The sequence below is a fragment of the Haliaeetus albicilla genome, chromosome 10 (genome assembly GCF_947461875.1).
Source record: "Haliaeetus albicilla chromosome 10, bHalAlb1.1, whole genome shotgun sequence".
Classification (NCBI taxonomy): Eukaryota; Metazoa; Chordata; class Aves; order Accipitriformes; family Accipitridae; genus Haliaeetus; species Haliaeetus albicilla.
In genome coordinates this window covers 20,908,830-20,935,492 of record NC_091492.1, presented here as the reverse complement: position 1 = coordinate 20,935,492, position 26,663 = coordinate 20,908,830, and the positions used below count along the sequence as shown (strand labels likewise).

The following is a 26,663-nucleotide window of genomic DNA, read 5'->3' as shown; positions in this document are numbered from 1 at the left end:
CGTGTTCCCTTTGCATGACGCTGCGTATTTATTCACAGCTCTGTGAGATCGGCTGCAGTGCATTTTCATTCTGTGTATTGTTCTCTGGGGCTGGTGATGCCATCGCATTGTGCTGAGTTTTTAAGAGTGCGAGCAGCACTGCTGATGTGACTCCCTGGGAGCCTACTTTCCACTGGCCTGGGATAAAATTTGGTGGTTCATTCTCTGTCGGACGCACGCGCGTGCAGGGAGGCAGGCACGCCAAGAGCAATGGGGTTAGTGTAGCTGGGACACTGAAAAACTATGCAGGATTCACCCAGCTCTCTGGTGATGGATGGATACTCTAGCAATGTGCCAGCCTTCCTAACCAAACTCTGGACGCTGGTGGAAGATCCTGAAACGAACCATCTCATCTGCTGGAGTACTGTAAGTACAGCAAATATCGGGTGTCACCAAGTGCCTGCAACACCAGGAAAAACCCAGGTGCAAGGCCAAAGTACTGCATCGCACAGCAACTTCCCTTTGCTTGACAAGTGCTGGCCAGCTAACTGGGAGACTGAAAGGACTAATAGTTCATTAGGGGGCCTTTTGGATATACTTGACATTATTTATCTGCAATATTGTGGCTTTTCTGTTTCAAAGGGACAACTGGTTGGGGAGTGTTTTAAGAACAATATTTACACATTTTGCTTGAAGCATCTTAAAGGGTGTCTAATATTGAATCTTCTAAAAATCCAGACTGAGAGAGAGGTTTTTCACCTTGCTTCAATCTGCGGTTCCCTAAAATTTTCTAGAAAAGGTGCAAAGCCCTTAAAAAATTCTACTGCTGTTTTTATTATTTCACATGTGTTTCTTAGCAGCCTTTCACAAATGCCTTGGGAGAAGGCAGCAGATAAACAGCATTCAGACCTCAGGCTAAAACCTAAAGTTTAAACAGATCTCAGACCGGCACCCTAAATTACTCACATTTTGGAAGAGCTTTACTTGATTTTTCAACGAGTCTGTGTGATGATCATGGTGATGTGTGTATGTATTGTCTGTATAACTTCATAGGGATAGGTTGCTTTGCTTTGGCTTCTTACTTGTCACTGAGGCATTAATACACTAAGTGCAATCAGAGAATTAAAATGACTTATTTGTCCCCCTCGTACAGCATTTTGACACCACGTTGTGCTTTTGACCTGACTAAGACTTGCTGCAAATAATGGGATTTGTCTTCAGCAGGAAGTTATCAGATAAGTTGTGTGCACAAACTTGTTCTCCAAAATCCTTGATTTATAACAAAAGCAGATTTAAAGGGGAAAAAAATGTCTAAAGCAGCCTTTTTGTCATGTGTTTGTGTCCAGCAGGGTTTTCATTCAAAACTTGAGAGAGGATTTGAGCTGCATTGTTATCCAAGGCAAAGGTTGCTTTCTGATGTTGGTATTACGTAGCCATATCTCTGAGAACGACCAAGTTTTGGCATTGTGTGTTTTAAATAAGGACTTTCAAACTAGGAAGGATTTTCTAACGTATAAATAGTCCCCTCTCTGTTACGCTTATAATGTTGTTATTTTTGACTGCCCACCACCACCATGCTCTGCTTTCCTGCAACCTAACATAAGCTACAGCTATGTTCTTGGGAGGTTTTGGCAAGGCTTTTAGATGTCTAAGTTTCCCATGTTGCATGCTCCCATGTTTCCCATGTTCTTCCTCTTCTATCTATCAGTGTTGTTTGAGTTGAGAAATTGTGTGCATGCCTAAGATTTCTGGACATAAGCAGAACTCTTAGAAAACAGGACCTATAAGGACTTATGAACTGTTTCTTAGCATGAAGAAGAGATGGAGAGGAAATGTGGTAATAGTTTATATATACACTAAAGGCTGTTGTAAGGTGGAAAGGAAAAGTCTGCTGTCTGTGTCCATGGTAGATTGGACCAGAAGTAATTAAATGAATTTTTGAAATGGAAGATGCAGTTAGGAAGAACTCCTAGCAAATTGCTGGAGTAGCTTGCCTGGGCAGGGCATAGGGCGTCTGTCATCATGGGTCTGTCAAAAACAGTTAAGATAAGCATCTGCCAAGACTGACATGCTGCAGAGTGATTTTTGCCTTGGGCAGAGAAGTGTCTCCCAGCTTGCGCTCCCATGATATAAGACAAGCAAGGCACAGCTGCTGTGTGGGAACAAGCTGGCACATGCACGGTTCATCGGTGAACACGCAGTAACTCCAAAGTCTCTTGTGTCTGTAGGAACCCTTTCGGGTGTGCCAGCTTCTGAGAACATTGCAGTCCTGAATTCAAAGGAATGACTTCTCGAGAGAGGCCATAAGGAGATGTTCAGGTACACAAAACCCTTGTGTTTCTCATTTTACATCAGCCTGCCCAGCCTGGGACACGCAGCTGTATCCCAGAGAGAGTGAGTGGGCAGAAGCACAAGGGAAGCAGGATAAACCAGCTCTGTCCCCCGAACAGCCTTTGCAGTGTTGGGAAACCCTGGTCCCTGCTGTCATGTCTGCAAGATCAGTCTGTGGGGATAACTTCAGCTTACGGATTATTAGTGAATCTCTTAAGCACTTGACTAGCCTTTGCTTCTGCTGCATGGGGTAAAGAATGATAGGAAAGACCCTGGTGATGGTCAAAGGGCACTGTCAAGGCAAACAGTCATGTTCAGTGTTTGCAGCAGTGAACAAGGAGCAAGAAGTACAGCTGACCCAGAGTCATGTGTCTGTGGGTGCACAGGGTTAACCATCAGAGCTGACAAACAGAGCCAGAGAACAGTGGGAATTGGCACCGTTTGGTGATGGTGGCAACAAGTAGGGCAGCAGGGTTTGCCAGCTGCCTGTTTTCTGGTGGCCATGGGCAGGCTACAGGCATATACCTGCACCTCTTTAGTTGCTGAACTTTCTCGTGGTCCTAATTACACTCCCTGTTTTAGAAACTTCCAGGCAGCCCTGAGAGCACCCATGCAGCTACAGACCCTGTGATGGGTGCGTGGTGGGACCCACACACCCCTGGTATGCTCCAACTGCACACAGAGCCTGAGTGCTCGCTCTTATGAAACACTGTCCTCTGTCAAAACCCACTCTGCTGTGAAATAACCCCTGAAGCTGACACACCACTTGACTGCCGGTAATAACGCTGAACACAGCAGAAGGATGACTATGGCTGTGCTGGTCTCAGACCCCTCCCTGCCAACACTGCACAGACCCTGGTGTCTTTAGCTAGCTGTCCCTTGAAACTGGGCTGCAGCTGAATTGGTAAGTCCCAACTATCTGCTGATGTCTTGGCCCTGGCATAGGTCTCTGCATCTTGCCTGTCCCTCCGTAAAGCTGTGGAGAGCTTAGGCTGCACGGTTGGGTGCTTCCCCAGGTAGCTCTTTGCAGCTCTTTCTCTCTCCACAAGCAAAGCCAATGTGAGCGCCTGGAAGATACCGTTCTCTGCAAGTTTACAAAAATGCCATGTGTGCCCCAAACTCCATGTCCGAAATCATGAGTCTTCATTCCTCCAAATTCCTGGTGCTGCCTCCCCATCTGGAGCAGAGGTAGGATTTAAGGTGGTCCCCCTGTCACCATGTCCTGGAGACACTGATCTGTTGAGGTCAGAGATTTAGAAAATGTTGTTTCTACTTGTTGGTTACAGCTGAAAATTAATTGCTAATTTTTCTGTCCCTAAAAAGGTCACATGGATTGCTGTTTGCAAAAAGTTCCAAGGCAGCTTCAGTGCGTGGTGTCTCACAGGCCCTTTCTGCACCAGCTTAAAACTGTCCGCAGGTAGAAGGCCAGGCAGGGGAAGCAGATGGCCTGCATGTGTCTGTCTCTGCCAGCAATCCCAGGCACTTTGCCTTGTTTTGCAATCACAGATCCTGGCAATGCAACCTCCGAAACGGATATCTCATCTGGTTAACATGCATGTTGCTAGCTTGGACTGTAAAGCATGACTGTTAACATTTTGCGGTTGCCCTTGTGGCTGTGTACTTTGAAAACCAGTCAAGAGAAGGTGCGTAGTGCTTCTGGATCAGTGTGGTGTCTCCAAGGATGATTTGCTTTCTTGCCTTGCTGTTTCTTGTACCATGTCTCCAGGCAGCGCTTCCTCCAGGACTGCTGCACTCTGGAGCAGATGGGTCAGAGTTAGACCTATACAAGCAGATCGAGGGGTTATAATGGCAATTCCCACTTTCCAGGACCTTCTTCAGACACCAGAATCTTTCTGTGAGGTCCACGCAAGGGTGGACAATCACAAGCTACCACCTATTTTTGTGTAAAAGTCTGTAGTTTCTTTCTCACATCCAAGGCTCTGAACTAAGCAGTAGCAAAGTTTAGTAGAAAAAGATCAAAACTAACTATACCACAGTGGAAAGGAGCACATCCATCATTGAAGGCTGTTGTCACTCTTCTCAGCTTCAAGGTGACAATTCAGAGGGCACGACTTCCCCTGCTGTAGGACTCAAGGGAATCACCTCCTCCTGGGCCCCTCTCATGGTCAGGGACGCTCCTCTGACTTCACCTTTGTCCTTGTCTCCTTTGCAGAATGGCACCAGCTTCCATGTGTTCGACCAAGGACGCTTTGCCAAAGAGGTGCTGCCCAAGTATTTCAAACACAACAACATGGCCAGTTTCGTCCGGCAGCTGAACATGTGTAAGTTCAACCTCCACATCCTCAGGCCATGTGGGTCCTACAGACGTGGGGGGGAGCAACAGAAAGTGGGGGTGGGATGGGAGGCATGAAAGAGAACTGTGGATAGAAAAGTTGAGCTCTCACATATACACATTACTGTGGCATAATTGATTTTGCCAAAGAGGACCTGCCTCTCAGATGCCAGGGGAGCAATTTCCTTGTATTGACCTTAGATTCTAGCATGAAATTTCTTGTTAGATTAAATCATAAGATGTGAGCTAAGAAATTTCAGCTACCAGGTTTCCCGCTTCTCTTGCATCAATTTGATGACCTATTATTGTTTCTTTTCCATTTTACTCTATACGGGGCTTTTTCCAGCTACCTGATACTGTGACACCTCCCTCAGAAACTGCTTTTTTTGAGGGTAACATGCCCAGAGCTTATCCATTTTCCCAGCCATATCGCTAAACTAATTATGGACAGTACTTCTCCCTGCAAACCTTGCCTTGCCAATTGGGCATTTTCACCCCTTAACAGAGGTTTAGGTATAGTTTTCAGCCACATCTAGACCACAATTGTATTAAATATGGTTCTTTTCTGATTGTTTTTGGAAGTTTTTCAATGACTAATTCACAAAGTTCCTCAGTAAAGTTTTAACTTTGCTATTTAACTGTATGGTAGCCCTATTGCAATTTTTAGGCCAGTCTTTGAGATACAGTTTAGAAACCTTTCTAGGACTTCAGAGAAGTAGTCAAGGTAGATTTCCAAAGGTGCACGTGACCCTTTTCCCCAAAAGCGGCATCTGATGCTGGTCTGTGCCTTTGAAAAACCTTCCCCTGAATCCCTTTGGCTTGCAAATCAAACTAGAGATTTTGTAAGGACAGGCGTTTCAGCTCCTGGCAGACAGACCGGCATGCCTGAGGGATTGCCAGTGAGGCTTTCACAGCATGGGCCAGCGGCAGCATGTCCCCAGAGTCACGGGGTGTCCAGCAGGATGCACGGGGCTCTCCCTTGGTCCGGATTTCTTGTAGATACGTCCCAAAAGCGTGCCCGGCCGTGGGGAGGGGACATGGCTGTGCCTTGAGCACCAGAGCAGCTCAGAAAGTGGGGGGAGTGAACAGAAACATCCTCAAAAGTGATGGGGGGGAGGTGAGGAGGACGGCCTGCCTCTGTCGGCCCTTCAGCCGTGCCCTCTCCACGCAGACGGCTTCAGGAAGGTGGTGAACATCGAGCAGGGGGGTCTCGTCAAGCCCGAGCGGGATGACACCGAGTTCCAGCACCTCTGCTTCCTGCAGGGCCACGAGCACCTCCTGGAGCACATCAAGAGGAAGGTGAGGGGGTGCCGGGCGGGGGGATGCACAGCAGCCAGGCCTCGGCAGGCCCCCCCGTGAGCCCCCTTGGGCGGGAAGGCTGAGGTGTGGCAGACCCCTGTTCTAGAAGGCTCCATACCACCGGTGGGCAGAGGCTGCATGGTCCTTTTTCAAAACATCCCTCAACAGTACGGCCCACAGCTTAACTAAGGGTCTGCATGGAGGCGTAGCTCCCTTGGTTTGCTTTAAGCCTGCTGTCCCTTGATTTAATTTGTTTCCCCTGGGCCTTCTGCTAGGAGAGAAGTAGTGAATACTTGTTTCCTGCCCCTCAGCCTTCTCGAGCGGAAAACGCCTCGTTTCTCCCTGAGCAGGAGCCCTCTGTGCCCGCTGCCATGGCTCTCTGCCCTGTGCCTTTCTAACCCTCCCACGTCCCTTTTTTGGGGTGGATTGAACAGAACAGCACTCCGTGGTCACTGTGAGGGTCTCTACCACAGCTGCATTCCTCTCTTGATAACTCCCCAAATGCTTGCTTGCTTCCAGACCACAGCCCCCCGTGCTACAGAGTGCTCAGCATAACTCCAAGATCACCCTGTGGTCTGGTTTCTGTCCTCTCCATACACACATGCGGTTGTGGTGGGGGTCCTCGGTGTGCAGGGCTTGGCTTTCATCAGAGTTTTGCCTGTGGTTTTTTGCTCTGTTGCTCAGTATCACGAGACCTTCGTGTAGTGCTGCACGGCCAGGCTTGCTTCGCACCACTCTGCTTTTGAATCGTTACCTGCTTTTCTAGATAAGTACAGTCTAATTCCTGCAGGGTCTCCCAACAGTCAGCTCCTGTCATTATAGAAGAGAAAACCTATTCCTGCCCTCTGTTTGCTGTCTTTTAACCTGTTATCGATGCCCAAAAGGGCTGTTCTCTTACTGAATTAGTGTGGCAACTTCAGAAAAGGGACTTCAGCAAAAGCCTTCTGGAAATCCAAGTGTAATATGTCAATTTGAAGCATTACCTCAGGCTCATACCTGTAAAACATGAGGCTGGATTGGGTGTCTCTGTAGTTAAAGTAGAAAGATTTGATCAAGCAACCTAGTTCAATTCCTCCCTGGTCCTCAAAATACCTCCTCCCCACCCACCCACCAGCTGATTTGAAATAAGTCCCCACTCTGGTCTGGAATGTTCTGCTGCCAATAGACCCTCTGTACAAAAGGATTTGTCCTGCTCTTTGCTCTATTTTATCCCTTTGGCTCTTATAATAATACCCTAAGGATAGTTCAGACTTGTGCACATAGCCTGTCCTAGTGTTTCAGCATGTCAGAGCCTGGCTGGTGGAAGTCCTGCACCACAGCCACAGAAATGACTTTGTCTGTTCATAGCCCTTCTTGCTTGGTAGAATCCACCTTTGATTTTTCCTCCTCAGGTGTCAGTAGTGAAAAGTGAGGAGACCAAGATGCGCCAGGAGGACCTCAGCAGGTTGCTATACGAGGTACAGATACTGAGAAGTCAGCAGGAGAACATGGAATGTCAAGTGCAGGACATGAAGCAGTGAGTTGAATCCTACTCAGCCTGCTTCTTATGGGCATTTGTTTCTCTAGGGTTGTTGATCTTGGGGAATGTTTGAAAGGAGAAGCTTTACGCACCTCCCTCCCAGGGAGCACATGCTGAGCCAGGGACTAATCATAGGGACTAGGTGTGCTTGAAACAATACCGTAGGATTTCTGCACAGACCCCATGTTCTATAAAATATGAATTAATGCTCAGCCTCTGTCTTCTGTGAAAGGTAGACATATTCTCTACTTCTATGTTTTCCTTTGCAGATGAGGAAAGTACAGAGTAGGCCATGTAGGAAGTATGTGTATAACCTGGGGACTTAACTCAGATAACTGTATTTCCTCCAGATAGAAATGATGGCACAGATTTAACTCCTTCTCACATGTAGAAGAGTCCTTGGCAGAAGCGTGGTGGTGTCCACTCCAGCTATTAAAAAAATAATAAAAAAACCCTCTGTCATCCTTCACCTCCAAAATATATGACTGGCCTAAAATATATGAGAACACGGGAACTGCTGTAGTGTTTAGTCCATGGACCCGTCTCTCTGAAGACTATGTCTTCTGACATGGCCAAAATTGTTGTATAAGAGCAAAAAGAGCAAGTACAATGCATCTTGCATGTGGCTGCCTGACCTCCAGCTGTCTGAGACTCTGGGATTTTCTGAGTCAGACATGGTCACTAGGAATTTAGTAAATGGATACGGTTTTATAAATCATGCACTTGGAGAGGTTTTTATTTTCCTCCAGAATTTTAATCCTTACAGAGAACTTCGTTTAAAAAGCACTGGAATGATCAAAAAGACCCAAAGCCCTTCTTTTATAATGAAAGCTGATATTCATACATCACCAGATGACACTGACATCCTGGGCCTTGAGACAACACCATATACTGTGAAACTTCATTCCAGCCCAGCACCTCATGTGCAACGGATAAATATTTTTAACCCTCCTCAATTTTTAATGACTCCCAGACTTAGCACATGCATGAAATCACGCCATGAAATCCAGGTACAATGGCAATGTAAGAGTATCTAGGTTTGTATCTTACATGATTTTTAAGGAATTCCAGTATTGATGATTTGGCCTTGCTTTTAGTTTATTCTCTGTTTTGATTTGCTTGTTCCCTTCCTCCATCTGGCAAAGGACAACATTGCATTCGAATGATGAAAATAATACAATTTTATAAACTAAGATAGACCAGTAATCCCAGGCTGAAACCATATTAAGAAATTTACACTGGTGAAGAACCATTAGGACCTAACTCCAGTACAAGCTGTCAGACTAAGGAAAGCTGCTTTGCTGAAAATCCTGTCAGTACCAGTACAGAAAGTTCACTGCAGAGATTCTTGCTGTACAAGCTGCTATACTAGGGCAGCTACTATGCTCTTTCAAGCCCTGGATCTTATCTTCCCAGTTTTAGCATCCACACTAGAAAGACTAAAAAGCAAAAGGATTTATAACTTTCACCTGTATGATAGGTTTTGCTGGCCTGTCAGTTTTGGTACATCCATATACTCTTGCGATAAATTGACTGGCAAAACCTTTTGCAGCATGCACTTGGCTGGCCTCCAGATTTGGAGGCAGCACAGTAAATAAACTCTGCATCTCCCCATCCCACTTTCTGGGGCCGACTGTTCAAGAAAGCCTGTAAACTCCCCTGTGCGCTGCATTTGCAGACAGAAAATAAATATGCTTTATGCAATTGCAAGCTGGACACAGGTCTGTGCTGGATGAAATTAGTGACTCCCACTAATAAAATCATTACAGTCCTCCTAGTTCAAGGCTCTCAGATGCAGTAGCATCCGTTTAGCTGCTCCAGTCACTCCCAAATATGCTTTTGTACCACCATGTGTATGAGGTTTCAGCAGGCAGAATACATAGGATCCCTATCCATAGGATCTCTTGGTCTTTAAGGGCACTGGGGACAGTTGTGGAGAGGTTGGGCTTTCTTGGTTCCCACAGGAAACAGTCTTGGTGATCCAAATCATTCAAAGTCACAAGTCAGGCCTTGCTGAAATTCTGACTTTGGCCCAAATGTTCCACTAAAACTAAACACACGTGTCCTCTTGTTACCCTCTCTTTGTTTTGACTCCATGCTTTGGTCTGTAGTTCTTTTGAGGTCAAAGGAAAACAAGGAAAGCAATTGTTTGACCCCGTTTGGGACACCTGAAAAGAGCCAAGGACTGCAAGAGCCCCAAAGTGAGACAGACTTTGCACAATTGGGTCTACTGTGCATCATGGCAGCACCGTAGGCTGTTGGGATGTTTCTGTGCTCACGGCAAGTTTCTGTTTCACTTTCAGGCAAAATGAAGTTCTTTGGCGGGAAGTTGTTTCTCTCCGGCAGAACCACTCACAGCAACAGAAGGTGATCAACAAGGTAGTGGTCATATAAACTCCAAACTCACTTGTACTGCATGGTACATGTCCTCTTCTGATTTTTTTTTCTTGTCCCATAATCTTCTCCACACTCTGATATCACGGTATATTTTATTTTCCCTCTTTCAAATTGTGCAATGCTCTTACGTGTCCTATGGAAAGTGGTCATTAACAAAGCATAGATTATGCCTTTGAGAAAAAGATTTTAATTTCCCTGTCAGTCCTTGCTGTGATGTTAGAAACCACTTTTCTGCCGACGTCCTAAGCAAGAGAGCACAACTCTCAGTAATTGCCCTGTATTGACCGTGTTCTGGCTGTACCGATGCATTTGGGCTCCCCAAATCTTTCCTCTTTCCTTTGTACGAGAGAGGAGCCTCTCCCTCCGGCTAGTACCGAAGCTGCAGGCAGCAGAATTGGCTAGCCATTCCCCCAGTGGGGACCTCCAGCAACTGTTACGTTTTCTGGTGTTACTGGCATAGTTGAGGAATTACTGTACAACCTTTTAGACCGAAGGAGCACTGAGGAGCCATCTCCCTTAAAACCTAGCATGACCAGTACTAGAAAAGGCCTCCCCAGTGATTCCCAGGTGGTGCTGACATGACTGAGCACGTCACATTTCCCAGTCCCCCTGGGAACCACGTTCTGATCCTCACGTGGCATCACAGAGTCATAGGACTGGATAGAAATGCATGAGGCTATCAAACCTTCCTCCAGCTCTGAGGCTGGACCAGCCACACCACTCATTGTAGAGGCATTTATGCAACTCTATTTTGTTATATTGAGCAATGAGTAAGAGACAGCTGTGATATATAATAATAATGCTAGCTTTGTTTGGAGGTCAAAGCAGAGCATTAGGTTCAAGCTGACCTAGGAAAATGTTGCGAAGTGATTCCTCTCCAAAGCCATTCTGCATCTCTTTTAGTGTCCTGTTATATCAACACTGAATTTTACAGGGCTGGAAAACTCAACTGAAAGAGCGAAGACCTCCGTCCAGGGACTCCCCTAGAGGGTTGCTTCTTTCATTTGCAAAGTCTTTGTCAGACTGTATAGAGCCTCTTATAAAGGTCTCTAAAGACTTTTACAGAGGCCAAGACTAACTCCAGGCCTAGGAACGTTTGCATGTGTACTTCACAGGCAGATTCCCAAGTCTAATAGGCTTAGCTGGTGTTCTGCGTGCACAGCAGTGGAGAGAGAAAGCACTGAGCACATGCACCTGGCAGCCTTTGCGCAAAGCAGGCACCTGGCTGTATTGCTTGAAAACCGGGCAGGTCATTTGAGTTCTTGGAAAACTTAGTGCTGTTTTGGGCTCTGGTGTCTCATGCAGTTTGGCTCCCATATATCATGGCTGCTCCCAGCTTTGGGGTGGTGTCAGGAGGGAGGAATGTGTGAGATAAGAATGGCTGCAAGAGCACGGAGTGCTGAATCACTCTGCTGATTAACACCGGATTTTGATCTCTCCTGACAGCTGATTCAGTTTCTGTTTGGCCAGCTCCAATCAAGCCCTAGCAGCACTGGGATAAAGAGGAAGCTGTAAGTACCCTTGTGTGGTGCGCACACGCTCACGGGTGCATAATGCTGCCCCCTCACTAAAAGCACAAGCTCAGCTCGCCCAGACAGGCGGTCACCGGACCAGGGCACCATGGTGATGGGAAATGAATGGGCTGAACTGCCGAGTCAGACCTGCTGACATGCCCCATTCAGTGGTCTTTAGAGAAGCACCATGTCAGCTCATGACCTTTATTTGGGGAACGCAGAGCGCGATGGGAGATGGGAACACTACCTAGTGGGAGGGTAAAGGGCAGGACCCCACTGCTGGTCCTACAGGTTCCAGTTTTGCCACTTGTCATCAGGAGCAGCACAGCTGGGCCCAGCCAGCCCACAGACACCTTTAGTTTGACCCACAGTCACTGAATGGGGTGTGTATCTGACACAGGTTTGGTGGCATGTAACCTGCAGGCCTTACAAAGAGGAAGGGGGAGAAAGATTTTAGCTATGGGGTATCTTTAGAGTCATAAATAAGTTCTTCAAGGCAAGTGAGTAGAGGAGCTTGTATTAGGAAGCTTAGTGCCTTCCAGGAGAGCAGCCATGCATTTCTTGCTCTGTGGTGCTTGTGATCTAAAGAGGGGAGAGGGGCTACTAAGAGGAGTTTGCCTTTGTGGCTCAGGCTGAGGGCAGGGACCTGCCTCCAGTTCCTGCCTTTATTACCTTGTGGCCTTTGGCAACTCAGAAACTTCTCCATGCCTCAAGAAAGGAGCCAGGCTTCCCAAGAATGGCTGCTCAGGGGAGTTGATTTTCTTTAAGTCAGTGTCCTTGTTCTTGGCTGAGTCTTCTCATGAGGATTGTAAAGGAAACACAGGATTGAATGAAGGAGCCCATAATCTGTACAAGCAAGCTGGATATGCTTACCTCTGTCTACCCTCTCTACTGAGCCTCTTGGAAGGGATAAACACTGCAAGGTGAATGGTAGCAAAGAAGAGGGCTCGAGGGGAGGATAACAGCTGCTCTGAGTCACTGAGGTTCATGAATGGGGAAATTTTTCCCCAGTGGAGTGGGGAAGCAGAGAAATGAGATGCTGGATCTGATCTCTAATTGCCACGGTCAGCGCTGTGCCCTCCCTGTAAAAGCTTTGCAGCCCAAGAAATGTTGTCTTAGACCACTGCTTTTTGAAAAAAGCAAATCATTAGTGAGAAACTGTGCTGAAAAGGGCAGAAGAGCACAGAAGTATCTGCCCAGCAACTGTATTGACCTTCTTATGAAGAGGGATCACACCAATACAACCCAGCTGCAATTTGCACAGTGTTGTGCATGTTAATTTGAGTTTCTGCTTCCTTGGAAACACAAAGGTCTGTCTTCAAGGAACCTCAGCTCTTGTGTCTATATCTGTACCTCTAATGTTTTACCTTTCACAGTTTTGTTTTCCTGCCTCTTCTAAATGACTGCAGGAAAGCATAGCGTACAGCCTGGAACAACTGTTGGCACAGACCAGAGTGCTGACTGGGAGCAATGGGTAGGTTTGGGCAGGATGGGCACATCTGACCTGGGATACTGTTAGACGGGTTAGACACTAAAGTTACTTTGATAAGAAATGTTGGATGGGAGGTTCATTTGTGGCTCCTGGAGCAGAGAGCTGGACACTTACAAATTTGTAGTTGTTGCAGGGCTGGCTAAGGTATCTCGGTACATACTGAAGGGCAGATTATGCCATAACAAGGTCCATGCCAGGATGATTCAAGTATTCTTTTTTATTCTGTGTCTTTAGTTAATGTCATAGGATAGAAAAAGCCTGTTAAGCGAGCTCTTAGACAACACTGAGCTCTCAAGCACTGTGGTCACTGTGTCCTGCTGTATAATGCCCTTCACTGTGGGATCTAACTGGAGTCAGAGCAAACCCATAATTTCTCCCAACATATCCAGCTCCAGTATCTGTAGGATGAAGGGAGCTAGGAATTATCTTCTGTCAAGCCTGTTAGACATTACTGTGGAAAAAACTGTTGGCTTTCCCTGGTGACCTCCGCCAAATCACTGTCTTCTAAATGAACCCTGAAGATGCTTTTCCTGACTGTGGGACAGTAGGAGGAGAAGAGGGATTTGCTAGGCAGTTTTATAGGATCATCACAGCAATAACAATAGTGGGTGTGTAGCAAAATATACCAGTTCCCAGCTTCTCTGGGACTGTATCACAAAACCAAGGACTGCCACCCAGGAAGTTTCATGATAGAAAGGCAGTGCCATTTTGAGGCTCCTTCTCATTCGCTCTTGGTTTCAATCATTTACTATGCATAAAGCTCTCCTGCTACAGGACCCAGCACGCAGACACGCTTCTTATTGTCAGTGACCATCTGTAAAAGCCTAACAGTCTTTTTTTAAAAGCCTGTATGCAGTGAGTTTAGGCTCTGGTCTGCTTTGTGTCTCCCTCTGTTTTATTACTTACTTAGTGGGTGGCACAAGTTCCTTTTATGCAGTGCTATGTACGGAGATGTAGTTTTGCCAAAGTGGCCCTGAGCGTGAGGGAGCTGGTAACAAGCCTGAATTCCCAGTATTGCACTAATAATTTCAGCATAGCTACCTCCAGTTAAACAAGCTGAGGATCCAGCCTAGAGCTTGAAACCACTAGCAATTAGAAGAAAGTATGAATTGAATTTGTTCAATTCAAAATATGAACTGAATTTGTTATTTTACTTGCATCTTTCAAATAAGATCTCGAAAACCTGGATCATCCCCTCTATATATGGCTAATGCCATTTTTAATGGTGACATCCTCCAAAACTGTTGTTTCCCTTCCTTGTTGATAACACTGGACAAGAAAGTACCTTACAGCTGAGAAAAAACAGAGTACCCAGGGGAAAACAACCCTTGGCTGAGAGACATTTCTTGTATGAGCAACCAGGAACCAGTCAGTACGTGCTGGGAAAACAAACCTGTTTCTCCTTACAGACCTCTGATGCTTGACAACGGGATCTCAGCTCCGCAAGTGGCCAAGTTCAGCCGGCATTTGTCTACAGACCCCCTGCATGACCCCTATTTCATACAGTCGGTAGGTTTACGCCAACCTCTGAGCTTTGTGGGATTTCTTTGGCCAGGGTGGAAAAATGTTTGAAGTAATAATACAGATTACAGAGTAAGTAGTTTAGCAAGAGTTGGCAGTGAAGAAGAAAAGAGGTTTGCAAATCTGAGTGACATTTATTATTTCTTCAGCTCCCCTGCTTCAGGGAGGGGCACATGCTTGCATATGCTTGTGCTGCCATGTTCATGTGGGAGGCCATGGGTTGTGGGAGGGAAAGGCAGACCCTGCACACCAGATTCTCCCTGGTGTTATTCCAGCCTGGCTTATCTCAAGGGGAGAAAGGCAGAAGTATGCTCTAGAAGGGGGTACTTGATCTTTCTGACCAGAGCCAGATTTTTGCAGTTGCTGAGGGATCCTCACCACACCTAACCCACCAAAGCAGACACCAGACACATGACACATGTCATACAGTTAAAATACTTGAACTGCCATGAGAGCGCCATACTCCCCTGTTGGGCTGTGTTCAATTTTTCCCTCCAGAGAAAGCTAAGCAGTCTAGGCAAAATGTCAGACATGGTAAAACCTCTCAGTAGCTGACACTTCAGTCACAGTGCTTATTTTACACCTGCACCTCTGCGTGGTTGGAGGAAAGACCAGAGGAAATTATAATGTTGCATAGCAGGTAAAAGCTTTCTTGGTTTCCGTACAAGGAGGACTCAAGGGCACAGTGAGTAAACCCTGACTATATCTCAGATAGGGCCTTGGACTTGTTCTGGGCTCCAGAAGGATAAATCTATATGATTTTTGCTTTCCTCAGCCATCAACAGAACCTGCCTCTTGCTTAAACAGCCCTGCAATTGCTGGAGGACCCATCATATCTGATGTTACTGAGGCATCACCATCCAACATAATAAATATGCAATCCCCTCCTGAAAATGACAGGTAAACATGTTTGTGATTAAAAACAGGGAGGGTCTGGTGTGGACTTGCATAACTTCAAAAGAGTTTTTCCTGGCTGTAATTGTACCAAAGTTTCTGTCTAATTCGCAAACCTCTATAGAGATGGTGGGCTGGAATACTTTTTTCCAGTTTGCAATGTGGGTCAGTTTCTCCGACTTAGGGAGGGCTAATAACAGCACAACTTTCACAACAAAGTCATGAGTTTCATGCTGAGAACTCCCACTCACCTCTTTGAGAAGTATTCCATGTTTCTTTATATTTTGTTCTCAAGACAGGCTGTCTCAGACTTCATCAAATAAATGAGATGCTAACACTTGTTGGGTTTATTGAGAGAGGGAGACAGAAAGGAGGTTTCCTTTTGGCTTTGACAAAGAAGAAACAGAATCAAACTGTACATCTTTCTGCTAATGAGAACAGAAATGTTGCATCACAACAACTTCCGATGTTTGACAACTTTTCTGTGAAAAGGTCCCAGTAACAACAACTGAATGCAGAGGTATTTTAATGCTTATCTCTTCCTGCCACAGGCATGCAGTGTATTTAGGGCTAGTAGCAGAATAGCTACAACTATGTCAGTGGAAAGTAAGTAGACAGATGAATCATGGAAACAGTTTCTCAGGCATAGAGGCAAGGCAGTTATACTCTAGAAATTGCCTGTAAATCTGCCTTATAATTGAACCATAGCCATAAAATTAGCTAGAAGCATGTAAAGAGCTCCAGATTAAAAAAAAACAACCCTGGAAGCCATTTCTAAAGCATAAAAATTTTAATATAACCTTCAAGTTAAGTTGCTTATTTCTACTAATTACTGAGTGCCATCTGGTGGCCTCTGATCTGTGCTGTGTCTGCATGACAAGGCTCTGAGCCAGCCACAGCCCTAATGAGTTCAGGAGTGTGTACTTCCCAAATCAACATGAGCTCCTGGTGGGAGTTTAGGATTCACGAGATGAGAAGATGATCTGAAAGGAATGCTGAGGAAGGCTTAGTAGTGTCACTTACCATCCCATATGTGTGACATGCTTACGTGTTGTCTTGCAGCAAAGCTAGTCTGTAAGTGTTGTAAGATAATATTTTTTCAGGATGGCTTTTCCATGCTCTGTGCCTGTTGATCTACATGCCTTTGTCACTTTGGCTCCAGTTGTGCAAGTTCACAGGGAGCTGTAAAATCTCCTGTAAGTAGTACAGAGTGGATTTTTACATACAAAATGCTACTATTCAAAACTTCAATGCCATAGGTCCATCTGGGAATAACGTGGAGTGCCTCTCCCACTGGAAAAAGGCAAACCTCTGCTTCCAAGCAAATAAAACTTCTGACTGGGACTGTCAGATCTTGATAGCTTCTGTTCCAAATCCTGCAGGGCCACAAGGTCCTGACCTGTGTCATTGGGATCGCTGGAGTGCTTGCTGGTCCAATCCTAACTCCTGCATGGGAAGGTCTTACTGATCCCATTCCTATCTCTAGGGTGGAGACTTTTCTTTTTCAGGGAAACCTCTCTAGCCTAGTGACTATTTAACCTGCCTCAAGCCTAACACTTGTCTGAGGAATGATCGAAAAAAAAGTGTTTTCCATATTTGCAAAACAATCAAATGGGGCAAATTCGTTACAGCTATGACTGATGAATTGACTGAAGATATTCCAGCTGAGCTTGTTTCTGGAGCTTGCTGAAAAGAAAACAAGGTTGCTGGTTTCTTTTGCCCATCTAGGGGAATGGAAAGACCCTGTGGGGCAGTTTGATGAGAAATGGAAGCAAGCCGTTGTGCTATTGCCCTTCCCAGTAGCGCAAGGCCTTTGTGGAGCAGATGTGTGTGTGGTGCTAAGTCTTGTCTCTGATACAGAGAGAAGTGCCTCATGCTGATCAAGGAAGAGCCAGTCAGCCCTGGAGTGAAAGCCAGCACTGAGCCTGATGTCCACCTGCCAGGCTGCCGGGCTTGCTCTGAGCCGCCTGTGCTCCCGGTCGCCATGGTTCAGTCTGTTTTGGAAGGCAAAGGGAGCTGTGGTGCAGCCCCACCAGGGACCTCACAGCCATCTGAGAGAAGAGGCAGAAGGGCATTGCTGGACAGGTGAGGGGAGCGAGAGCGAGCTGTGGCCCTGCGTGTTTCATGGCCCTCTCTTCCCATGAGCGGGAAAGAAAAGGGAGGCTGATTTTAAGTCGCCTAATGCAGCCTGGTGAGCTCCATCCTGTACCTGTGGCACCTGCTTAGAGGACCCTTGAAGCCCAGGGGACAGTTCACAGGGGTAGGGGGTCTGTGGGTGAATTGCTTGAAGGACCCAACAGAGGAAGAGCTGTCAGAGCATGTGCATCACAACCATGGGAGCAGGAAGAGGGGTTTTTTTGCAGTGAGAGGGATTTGTCCAAGGTCCAAGTGAAAGCTGGAGCCCAGACCAGCATCCACGTCTGCAGTCTTGCAGGCCACTGGACAGTACTGCACCTCCATAGCTTGTGTGCCCTCTGCCATTTGTTGAGTCTTCAGTTACGTAAAGTCATAAGGAAATATTTGTCACTGGTGTTTCTGTGCAGTGAATAAGGTGTCACTTGTGTGCCAATACACAGACAGTGATGGAAGATGACAGTCAATCATCATCATAACCTCTGCACTAAGTAGGGCATATATTTGATAACACATCAAAGCATTTATCAGGCCCAGGCTTGGGCTTGAGAAGGAAATAATTTGCCCCCTTTCTTCTCCTCACCTGTGCTGTGAAGTCAAATAGACTTTTCTCTTTAGTCTGTTCTCCCTTTGCATCTCCTTGTGTCACCTTTCCAAGGTGACTTTCCTGAGTCAGTGCTAGATCTATCTTCAGGGGGCAGCCAGTCACTTTGGCACCACACGCTTCTGGGCAGGTACTGGGGAGCTGACACTGCAAGAGATCTCTGCTTCCCCATCTCTGACTAAAAGTGAAAACCCATGAAAGTTAGCTGCATTGCTGTGCTTGTCTCCTTGAACTGCAAGGGCTCAGTAAAATGCTAGGCAGTCCAAAGCAAGGCTTTATAAAAGGGTATAAAATCACGCCTTAAAATCATGAAATAGCACATGAGGTCACTCATGGGGATGAAGAGTTGGGAGTTTGTGTTCACTGAGTGCAGAAGTCTGATATAAAGAGATGGAGGTTTCATTATTTTGAAGCCAGGGCACGCAAGGGGGGTTAGCACAGTGTCATTAGGCTCAGTCACAGGGCGATCTGGGTGAGCCGTTTTTGGAGCTGTGGTCTGAGACTGAAATCCCAACAGCACCGATGTCATGGGTGAGTGTACAGCAGGAGGAAGGCATGGTTGCAGCTTGGTGGATGATGTGGAAGTTAACTGCAGAATTAATTCCTGATGGCAATTACAGCAATGTAAGGAGGACTGGGGGAAAAAAACCCCAAAACACTCAATAGGGTTATCAGAAAAGCTTCTGTTTTCCTTTGGGTATTTACAGAGAACCAAATTTCTCCTTCTGAACCCACTGGCTACTTAAAAACATTTTATTAGAAGAAAAATCATCCTTTTTTAAAGACTCTGGATTTTAAGAGAATTTTTTTTAGCTTTTGAGGGGGATTAAACACAGCAGGGCCTCACAGTTGCTCCTTTAGCTGAATGTCTCATGTAAATGTAGCCTGTAGGCTGAATGCCTGCAGGTAAAAGTCACTCCTTTAAAAGCCATTTGTTAATAGGAATTCGGCCATCTTGGACCCAGGAGGATGGGAATGCAGCCTGTTCTGGGTCCCAAGTGCCTCCCTAGAAGGATTTCTTCTAAGGAAAGCTTTAGTTTTCCCTGTCTTGAGGAGATACATGCACAGACTATCCATCCCCAAACCACATGCATCACCCAGGAGAGGAGTAGTCTCACTTGTTTTACCATCAGCCAAGTCGCCTGTGTGCTCTGCTGGGTTGGACTTCCAGGATTAAACCAACTCATATGGCATAAACCCAGGCTGGCAGTGGGCACTTGGTTTTCAAAATGAGATTTAAGCATAAACCTCATGTTGGAGGGCTGCTCAGTCCTGTTTTCTATATGTATCTGTGCAAGTCTCATTCGTGGCAATATTTCCCCTTGTCTTTTCTCAGAACAGATATTTCAGACCCGTTGGAAGGCACGGACTGGAGCTTGGAAGGGCTGCAGCTGCTGCTGAGGAGCCAGCAGTACGGCCTGGAGCCCACCAGCCTCTTGGATGTGAGTGTCAGGCCCTCCCTCCACTGGGGCGGCTGCGGGAAAGAGTTGTGAAGTTCATAGCGGTACCTCTGGGCTGTAAATCAGATAGACCATGCTGCTTGTTCTTTTGTGGCACTTTATCTGCCACATGCTGCCAGTAGAGTCACAGCTCTGTTTTGACCTGCTCCTGAGAACTGGCAGGATTTCAGACTTTAAATGATGCTTTTTTACATGTCTTCTGAAAATACACATATTTGAACTTCTAGGAGCACAAAACATGGTGCATTTGGTAAAGACATCATCATGAGACCTAACACACTTATGTAAAATAGGTTTAATACAACTCTCTAGCTAGTTTGGTAATTGCTTTGGGTGGGTTAGTTTGTTTTCTGCATATTCTACGTCTTAGATAGTCCTAGATTGTTTAGGTCTACTACCTTCCCCTTTTCCTCACACTCTGGTAAGTGTAGCCAATGTCAAATTCTCTCTCTGCTGAGATATTTATCTGTCTGCAGTTCTCCAGTGACTCTTCTTTAGAAATTGATGGTGGCTTTTTTCTTCAGTATATATGTAGAAATATGAAGGTCTGATAATTTCTCTCTTTCACACTGTCTCTCCTTGTACATATAGTCAGTATATGAAAGTTTTTTTCCAATAATGAAATAACTCTGTACATAGCAAAGAATCTATATGTCAAAGATATGCTCCCTTGAGGAGGTGCTTCAGATACAGGCACGTGGTAAGCTTGCATGGATAAACAGGAATGAAAAATAATTTAAAAAATCAATCTTATTCTCTTAAAGCCAGTTCCCAAGTGTCTGTGATTGATTTTGACTTTACAGAAAGCTTTTCTAGTGGCCTGCTCTATCACTGACTCCGTTGGTTCCTGTTTCTTATTTCTCATTAGGAGGTGTTTTCCTGTTACTGACACACTTTTCTCTCTCTGTGCAACTGAACATCACAAAAGTGAGAATGAATCATAAAACTGCACCCCAGATCAACAGCTCCTTTTCCCAGGTTGCTTAGACTTCTTAAGAAATTGGCATCTAGTCATTGAGGCAGCAGTAATCTGCTACTGTGTTTTGGAATGCTTTTAAAAAAACATATGAGTCTGGGAGTGTCCTAGGATCCAAGAGCAGCAAAAAAGGACTTTGACTTGCAGTGCACACAAACACCTGCCCTGGTTTACGACATGACTGTGGCATCGGGTGTCTGTGCTGTCCCACCACTGTCAGGCAGCAAGGCTTGTGGATCAGCACAAGTGCCCACAACTCAGCTCTTGCTGTTCTGGCTGTGCTACAAATCAGCACACACGAGCCTTTGCCTGTAGCTTCAGTTAATATGTCAGAGCAGCTGAGGCACAGGCAGAAGTTGCTTTCTGGCATCTCTGCCAGCAGGGCTACAACCTCCTGCAGACAGCTGAGGATATGAGTATCTTGAACCATTACATCTTTCAGAGCCCTAATGGTGTTTTTCTCCCAACAGGTCTTTAATCCCAATTTATCTTTGAGTGAGTGGAATTTGACTGAAATGGAAGCCAGTCTGTCCCCGGTAAGAGATGTGTATTTCTGGGTATCATAATAATAATAAAGTAATTATGAAGCAGAGCTTTTGCATAACTGAAGAATGCTTAGTTATTTTATAGCCAGAGGGGAGAGTGTGGTAAAGCACAACAAATATGCATCTCCTGAGGGTAGGCTGAGAGTGTTATCTTATACTCTTGACCTGTCTTTCCCACTCAACCAGCGCTTGTTTAGAGGTGTGTTGGTGTCCTGGGGTCTTTAATTGAAACTGGCCACTCTAAACTTTCTCTTAGCGTGAATGTCATGTCCTGCTAATACCGTAGATTCATAAAGTATCTTTGTGCCAAAGCTCTTTATAAAATATGCCTTTATAAAGTGCAGCCATCCCTGTACATTTTAGGACCGGTAGATCCACATGCAATTAGAATAGAGGTTCATGCATACCCCTACAGAAGAAACAAGGAGAAATTGTTTGGCAGTATTTGTTTGGAATTGACATTGACACAGACACAGACATTTCTGAAGTGCATATGGTGATTTAATAAACAGTGAAGGAAATGTGTGTTTCATGGCTGGGTTCTTTTTCCTGCCTGATGAAGGGTGAATTTTCAGAGCCCCCTCCTGCCAGCCAGGTCAGATAAAGACTTGGATGGTTGTGCCATCTCTACAGATGCGCAAGCAAAGTGTAATCTATTCTAATGAAGTGCAAAAGATCTCTAAGCCTTCTTCATGATATCACTATCCTTTTCAGGTTTTGATTTAATAATTTTGAATTTACTAGGTAATTCCACTTCCTGAGTGTTAGGAAAGAGAGTCTCTGAGAGAGAGATAATATTAGCAAGTCTTAGAAGCAAGGGACAGTCTCTTTTAAAAAGGATTGCATGAGAGAAAAGGCCAAGAGGGAGGCTGCAATGTTCAATAGTTCAGTCCTCGAGTCCACTGAATTTCCCAGCATCTGGTGCAGCCTACCCTTAGCCTTGCTCATCCTACAGAAAGTCATGAACATAGAGAAGCGTGGAAGTAATACCTGCAGCAACTCCATGCCTAGAAGCACTGTGGAAGCAAAAGCTAGTTTTACTTTAAAGACAGTCATAGGCAAATGGAAAGAAAATTCCCTTCATATTTGTTGCTGGCTGCAGAAGACTGTGGGTTTGCTTTGTACAGCAGCTGGGCAGGGACAGCCACAGTGATGCTAGCCTGGCCTCCTCATGTGACAGGAGCTTCACATCACATTAGCCAGGGCTAATAAGGGATTACATCTCCCTTAGCTCTCTCTTTCAGACATACCTGCCCTTGAGCGCACGCTTTTGGCTATTTTAACAAAGTGCAGGTGAGGCTGGGAGGAGAGGCAGGGCAGGGAGGATAGATTGCATTGCTGGTGGATGTTGTGCAGCATTGATGAAGCAGTGATTTTCAGAAATGGCCTAGTTCTAACAAGCTCCCCTGTCTTTGTATAATTGTACATTGTAGTTTATATTTTTGCATCAAGATGCAGCGACTCACAGTGGATCTGGAGAAGAATGCAACTGAGCTGCCCTCAAAAGTGTTCAACCCACCGTTTAACAACACCTGCCCAGGTAGGAGCACTAGCAGCTCTTGCAGATTCAGGAATGGGGATGTAACTAAGGTGTTAAACATGTCAGCAGCTAGATGCAACGTCCAGCACTGATCATTTGCCACTTTGAGGGAACAAAACACGTGTCTTACTTTACTTTTGTGATTGTCAGTCAGCAATGTTTCCACAACAACTGCTAAGCTAGTTACTGAGCAGTAGGAAAAGTATGGGAGATAAACTAAAGTTTAAATGTAATTGAACTACCTCTGTTTCTGCTTGGGTCCACGTCGTATTTATCAGTGTCTCCACTGTTTTCTCTGCCTGTTCATCAACACCTAAGACCAATGTGGTAGTCCAAGTGGGTAAGGGGAGTGAGAGCTGCACAGGTCCCGTGTTTTGTCTGGATTCTGCTGCAGAGGAGGTGACCCAGTAGCTGCTAGCAGCCAGAGGCAAAGGTTATGTCTCAGTTTCTCCAGACCTTTTACCAGACCTCAGGAGAACTGGCCAGCTGATCTTCTCCCACTCACTGACTCTAATAAAGTGTGTCATTGACCTTAGATATGAATCTAGAAGTGTTTCCTTGGTCTTGGAATAGCGATATATTATTATTCTCATGTGTATTCAGCTGGGATAGACCTGAAAGAGAAGCTTTTGTGAGCCTTAGTTTGGTGCTGTAGCCACCTGAACCCACCCCAGAGTTTTGATGGGGTGTGTATCATTCAAGGACTTCCAGTCTCCACCTTAAGCTCAGCATCTTGCATGAGCATCAGAGGTGTTAAAAGCCCAGCTACGCTGGAGACAACTCTTAAGCATGCTGGAGCTGAACTGCACAAGAGGAGCATCCCCTGTTTGCAAAGCCTTTCTGGTCCATGCAGTGGCGTGATGCTGAAATAATGGGGCAATTGACAGATGTCTCCTTCTGCAAAGATGAGGAAAAACAGACAGTTCTTGAGTGAAGGAGCAGAGAAGCTGCTCTTATCCACTTCTCAGTGTCTCCAGCCATTTGGTCATCCCTCTTTCACTTCTTGTAAGGCATCTCAGCATTCAGGCAGAACCCAGCTTGGTAATGTGCAGAGATTCCCATTGATTTTAATGGGCTTTTGAGTGAGTCCAGGTTTGACTCAAGTGTTTCCAGCCTTTTTTTGCCAGGAGTGAGGCCCCTCACCTCCTGTTGCAGTGGGGATTTGCCACTTTTCAGTTCTACATATGTAGTCTGGTAACTTGCCTTCCAGAAACTGAGTTTTCTGTTGTCTGTTTGCATTTCTAGGGAAAGATGTCATTCTTGAAAGCACCCAGCAGTTCCTCATTGATCGTCAGTCAATCTTTGGAAACGACCTCATCAGCTTGCCTGAAAGTTCATCGCTTTATGTTCCATCTGAAAATATGGCTTCCTACCTGTCCTCTGTGGGTGTCCAAGGGGATATCCCATTAAACCTGAGCTCTTCAACTGACAACAACCAGTGATTTAGCTTCCCAGAAAAATCAGCTCCCTCCCACCCATCCAAGCATCCACAGGTTTGAATGTAAAGAAACAAAAGTGACTCAGAAACCCACAAGAGAGTTTCTTTTTGTGCCCTTTCTTTTTGAGTAGATGGAAATGTTCATTAGCTGTTGTATTACCCTCCCTGCACCTGGATTTCAGTGTTTGCCCAGGATAACAATTTTAAAACAAAATACTGCTTCTGATGCTTCCTCCTATGTGGAGTGAGAGCTTGGCAGGATTTTTTTTTCTTGAAAATGCTTTTAGAAATTTAAAATCTTCTAATAAAATTTAATTGAAGCGTAGCTTGAAAGTACATTAGGGACTTCATAAAATAAAGTGATCCTGACTAGTGCCTGCAACAGCAAACTGTTGGGATTTTATTGGGGCAGCACAGATTAGCTAAGATGCCTGACCCTTCTGGATGCTGTTTTTTAAATAAGAAAATAGTTCTATATGCCAGTCCAATGCTCTAAAAATATTCTTTTATCCATTTTCTGGTTTTGATGGGATGCACTTGTGCCTCTCCCTTATCCTTCTAGAGTGAGTAGGAAAATGAAGACCTCTTGGGGTGTGCAGAAGATCATTTTCTGAGTGACCACTCCAAGAGTATGTCTCTGGCTCCTAGGGGAGTTACAGACCATCACAGACCCCAAAACATCCCATGCTAAGTTGAGAGGGTTTGTTGTTTGGTAATTTTTTTTTTTGCCCCAAATTTATTTTCTCTAACATAAAGGCAGGACACCCCATACTTTTTAAAAAAAAAAAAAAAAAAAAAAAGGATAGACTCTTCTGCACGCCGTTTTCCATGTGCAAAGAGGACTGAGAGACTCTGGGTTTTGGTACTGGCTAAGTATTCCCTGTCCAGTCCAATGATTTTTTTCCTTAGCCTTGACCTGTTCTATTTTCCCTGAAGATGTGCCTGTTGGTTTATTGATGTATAAAATCTGATGAACCAGTTTAATTGATTGGATCCCCTTTTTAGAAGGACTCTCAGCTGCTCAGTGTAGGAGAAAGGCAGAAGGGTTAGTCCACCATGTCCCACTAACTTTTCTTCTGTCCTTTGTGCATCTGAGACTAGCCTCCAAAGGTTGAATTAATCTTCCTCTTTCATGTGGTTTCTGACAACTGAGTTTCTTAACAAAGCAGAGCTTTGTTTTTTATGCTGCAGTTCTAATAAGAACGTATTATTTATCTCGGTATCCTCTAATTGAGTTGCTTTTCCTTAGGAAAGCTACCCAAATGCAGTAAGACAGACCCAGGAAATACAACTGACTCAGGCCTCCTAAGGGCTTAGACAGGGAGGTATAAGCCATGCCCGTATCATTGGAAGAAATGCTCTGCCCACTTTCGTTCCCGTGAGGATTGTGGGTTCTAAACCATATTTCGAGCATCATGAATGGTCAAGCAGCATCCACCCCAAAATGTAGTCAATCAATCAGATGAATGCAGGCTCAAATTCTCCTTAATAAGATAAGCATTTTTTAAATGGACCTTCCTGTCACAGCCCTTTCCTCCATCCATTTATCAGTACGTGAACAGATGTGTTGGTTCAGAAACATTCACTTTTGAGCCCATTTTTCCCCAGCTAACTACTGTGGGCCAAGAGTTCTGTCACCACCTTCCTGGTGCAGTCTTCGCAGGAGCGAAGTTGTGAGAGCTTCTGAATTAATTCCAGCCACTGTTTTCGTGTTCAGGACTAAGGGAAAATTTGGGCAGCCCCCATTGGCCTGGTATTTAGATGATGTGCTTGAGTGTATCATGGACAAGGTTTTCCTTTTTGACAGATTTGTGCTTAGGAAGTTCCCCTAGATCAGCTCATTTGCCACTGTATTTTGTCATTTCCGGCACTGGAAAGTCATTGCGTTGCATTCTGTTTACTTCTTTTCTCATAGGTCATTGAGAACTGTCTGGTGGTGTCTCATATCACCTGACAGCATATGTTATCCCCGTTCAAGATTCACATCCTTCTCCGAACCTTCACACGCTAGATTGCCTTAATGTTAACACTGAATGTATTGATCCAATAAGGTATTTAAGCACGTGCTTAACTTCAAGCTCCTGAGCAGTTTTCCCGTATTTTTATGAAGCCTATCAATCACATGCTTGAGGTTAGACATTCGCTTCAGCATCTTACTGGATTGTCTAGTTGGGGTTGAGAAATGAACCATCTTAGGAGAGCTACTTCTGGGTAGACAAAGGTGCAGCTCAGACAACAAGGGTGCCTGACACCGTCTCAGGCTGCAGCGTTTTTTATAGCGCGAAGTGGCAGACTGCACTTGCTGTGAGCAGCCACCCGGGATGGTTCTTGGGTTTTTCTTTAGGCTTTTTGCTCTGCTATAAACATGAGATTGGAGCTTGATGGTGTGAGAGGAACCTCCAGGAAGAGTATTTGAGAGCCACTCCCGTGAAGAAGCAAGCTTGTGTTCCTTGGCTTTTTACATTGTTCATTTTACTTGAAGGTGATGTGCTGAGACTGCGTTTTTGCACTATGCTGTACATTTGTAAAGTTTTACAGAAAACACTAATTAAATATGTTTCCTTTTTCTCATTTAGTCCTGCTCTGGCATTTCTCTCACTACTTTCGCCTACCCCTTACTCCTTTCCTCCTTGCCAAGTCCTCACCAGTAAGTGAAAAATAGCTTCCAGGAATTCAGGAGATTCAGCTGTGAGAAAATGTAGGGCCCACTGATGGGTTGTGATCATCT

General features: G+C 45.3%; 1 protein-coding gene across 2 annotated transcripts; it reads left to right on the top strand.

The window, feature by feature from the left end:
- The first annotated feature begins 917 nt into the window (after positions 1 to 917).
- Positions 918 to 26,510, top strand: HSF4 (heat shock transcription factor 4). Of its 2 annotated transcripts, none has more exons than XM_069793737.1 (12): positions 918 to 4,592; positions 5,775 to 5,902; positions 7,294 to 7,418; positions 9,725 to 9,800; positions 11,265 to 11,329; positions 14,234 to 14,333; positions 15,121 to 15,245; positions 17,100 to 17,324; positions 19,313 to 19,418; positions 20,883 to 20,948; positions 22,410 to 22,497; positions 23,743 to 26,510. In XM_069793737.1, exons 1-12 carry the CDS (start codon positions 4,433 to 4,435, stop codon positions 23,937 to 23,939), a joined length of 1,461 nt encoding a protein of 486 aa, XP_069649838.1. In that variant the 5' UTR covers positions 918 to 4,432; the 3' UTR covers positions 23,940 to 26,510. The 2 variants fall into 2 exon arrangements, with proteins under 2 accessions (XP_069649838.1, XP_069649839.1); XM_069793738.1 differs by having other exon boundaries at positions 22,391 to 22,497.
- Positions 26,511 to 26,663: the final 153 nt, after the last annotated feature.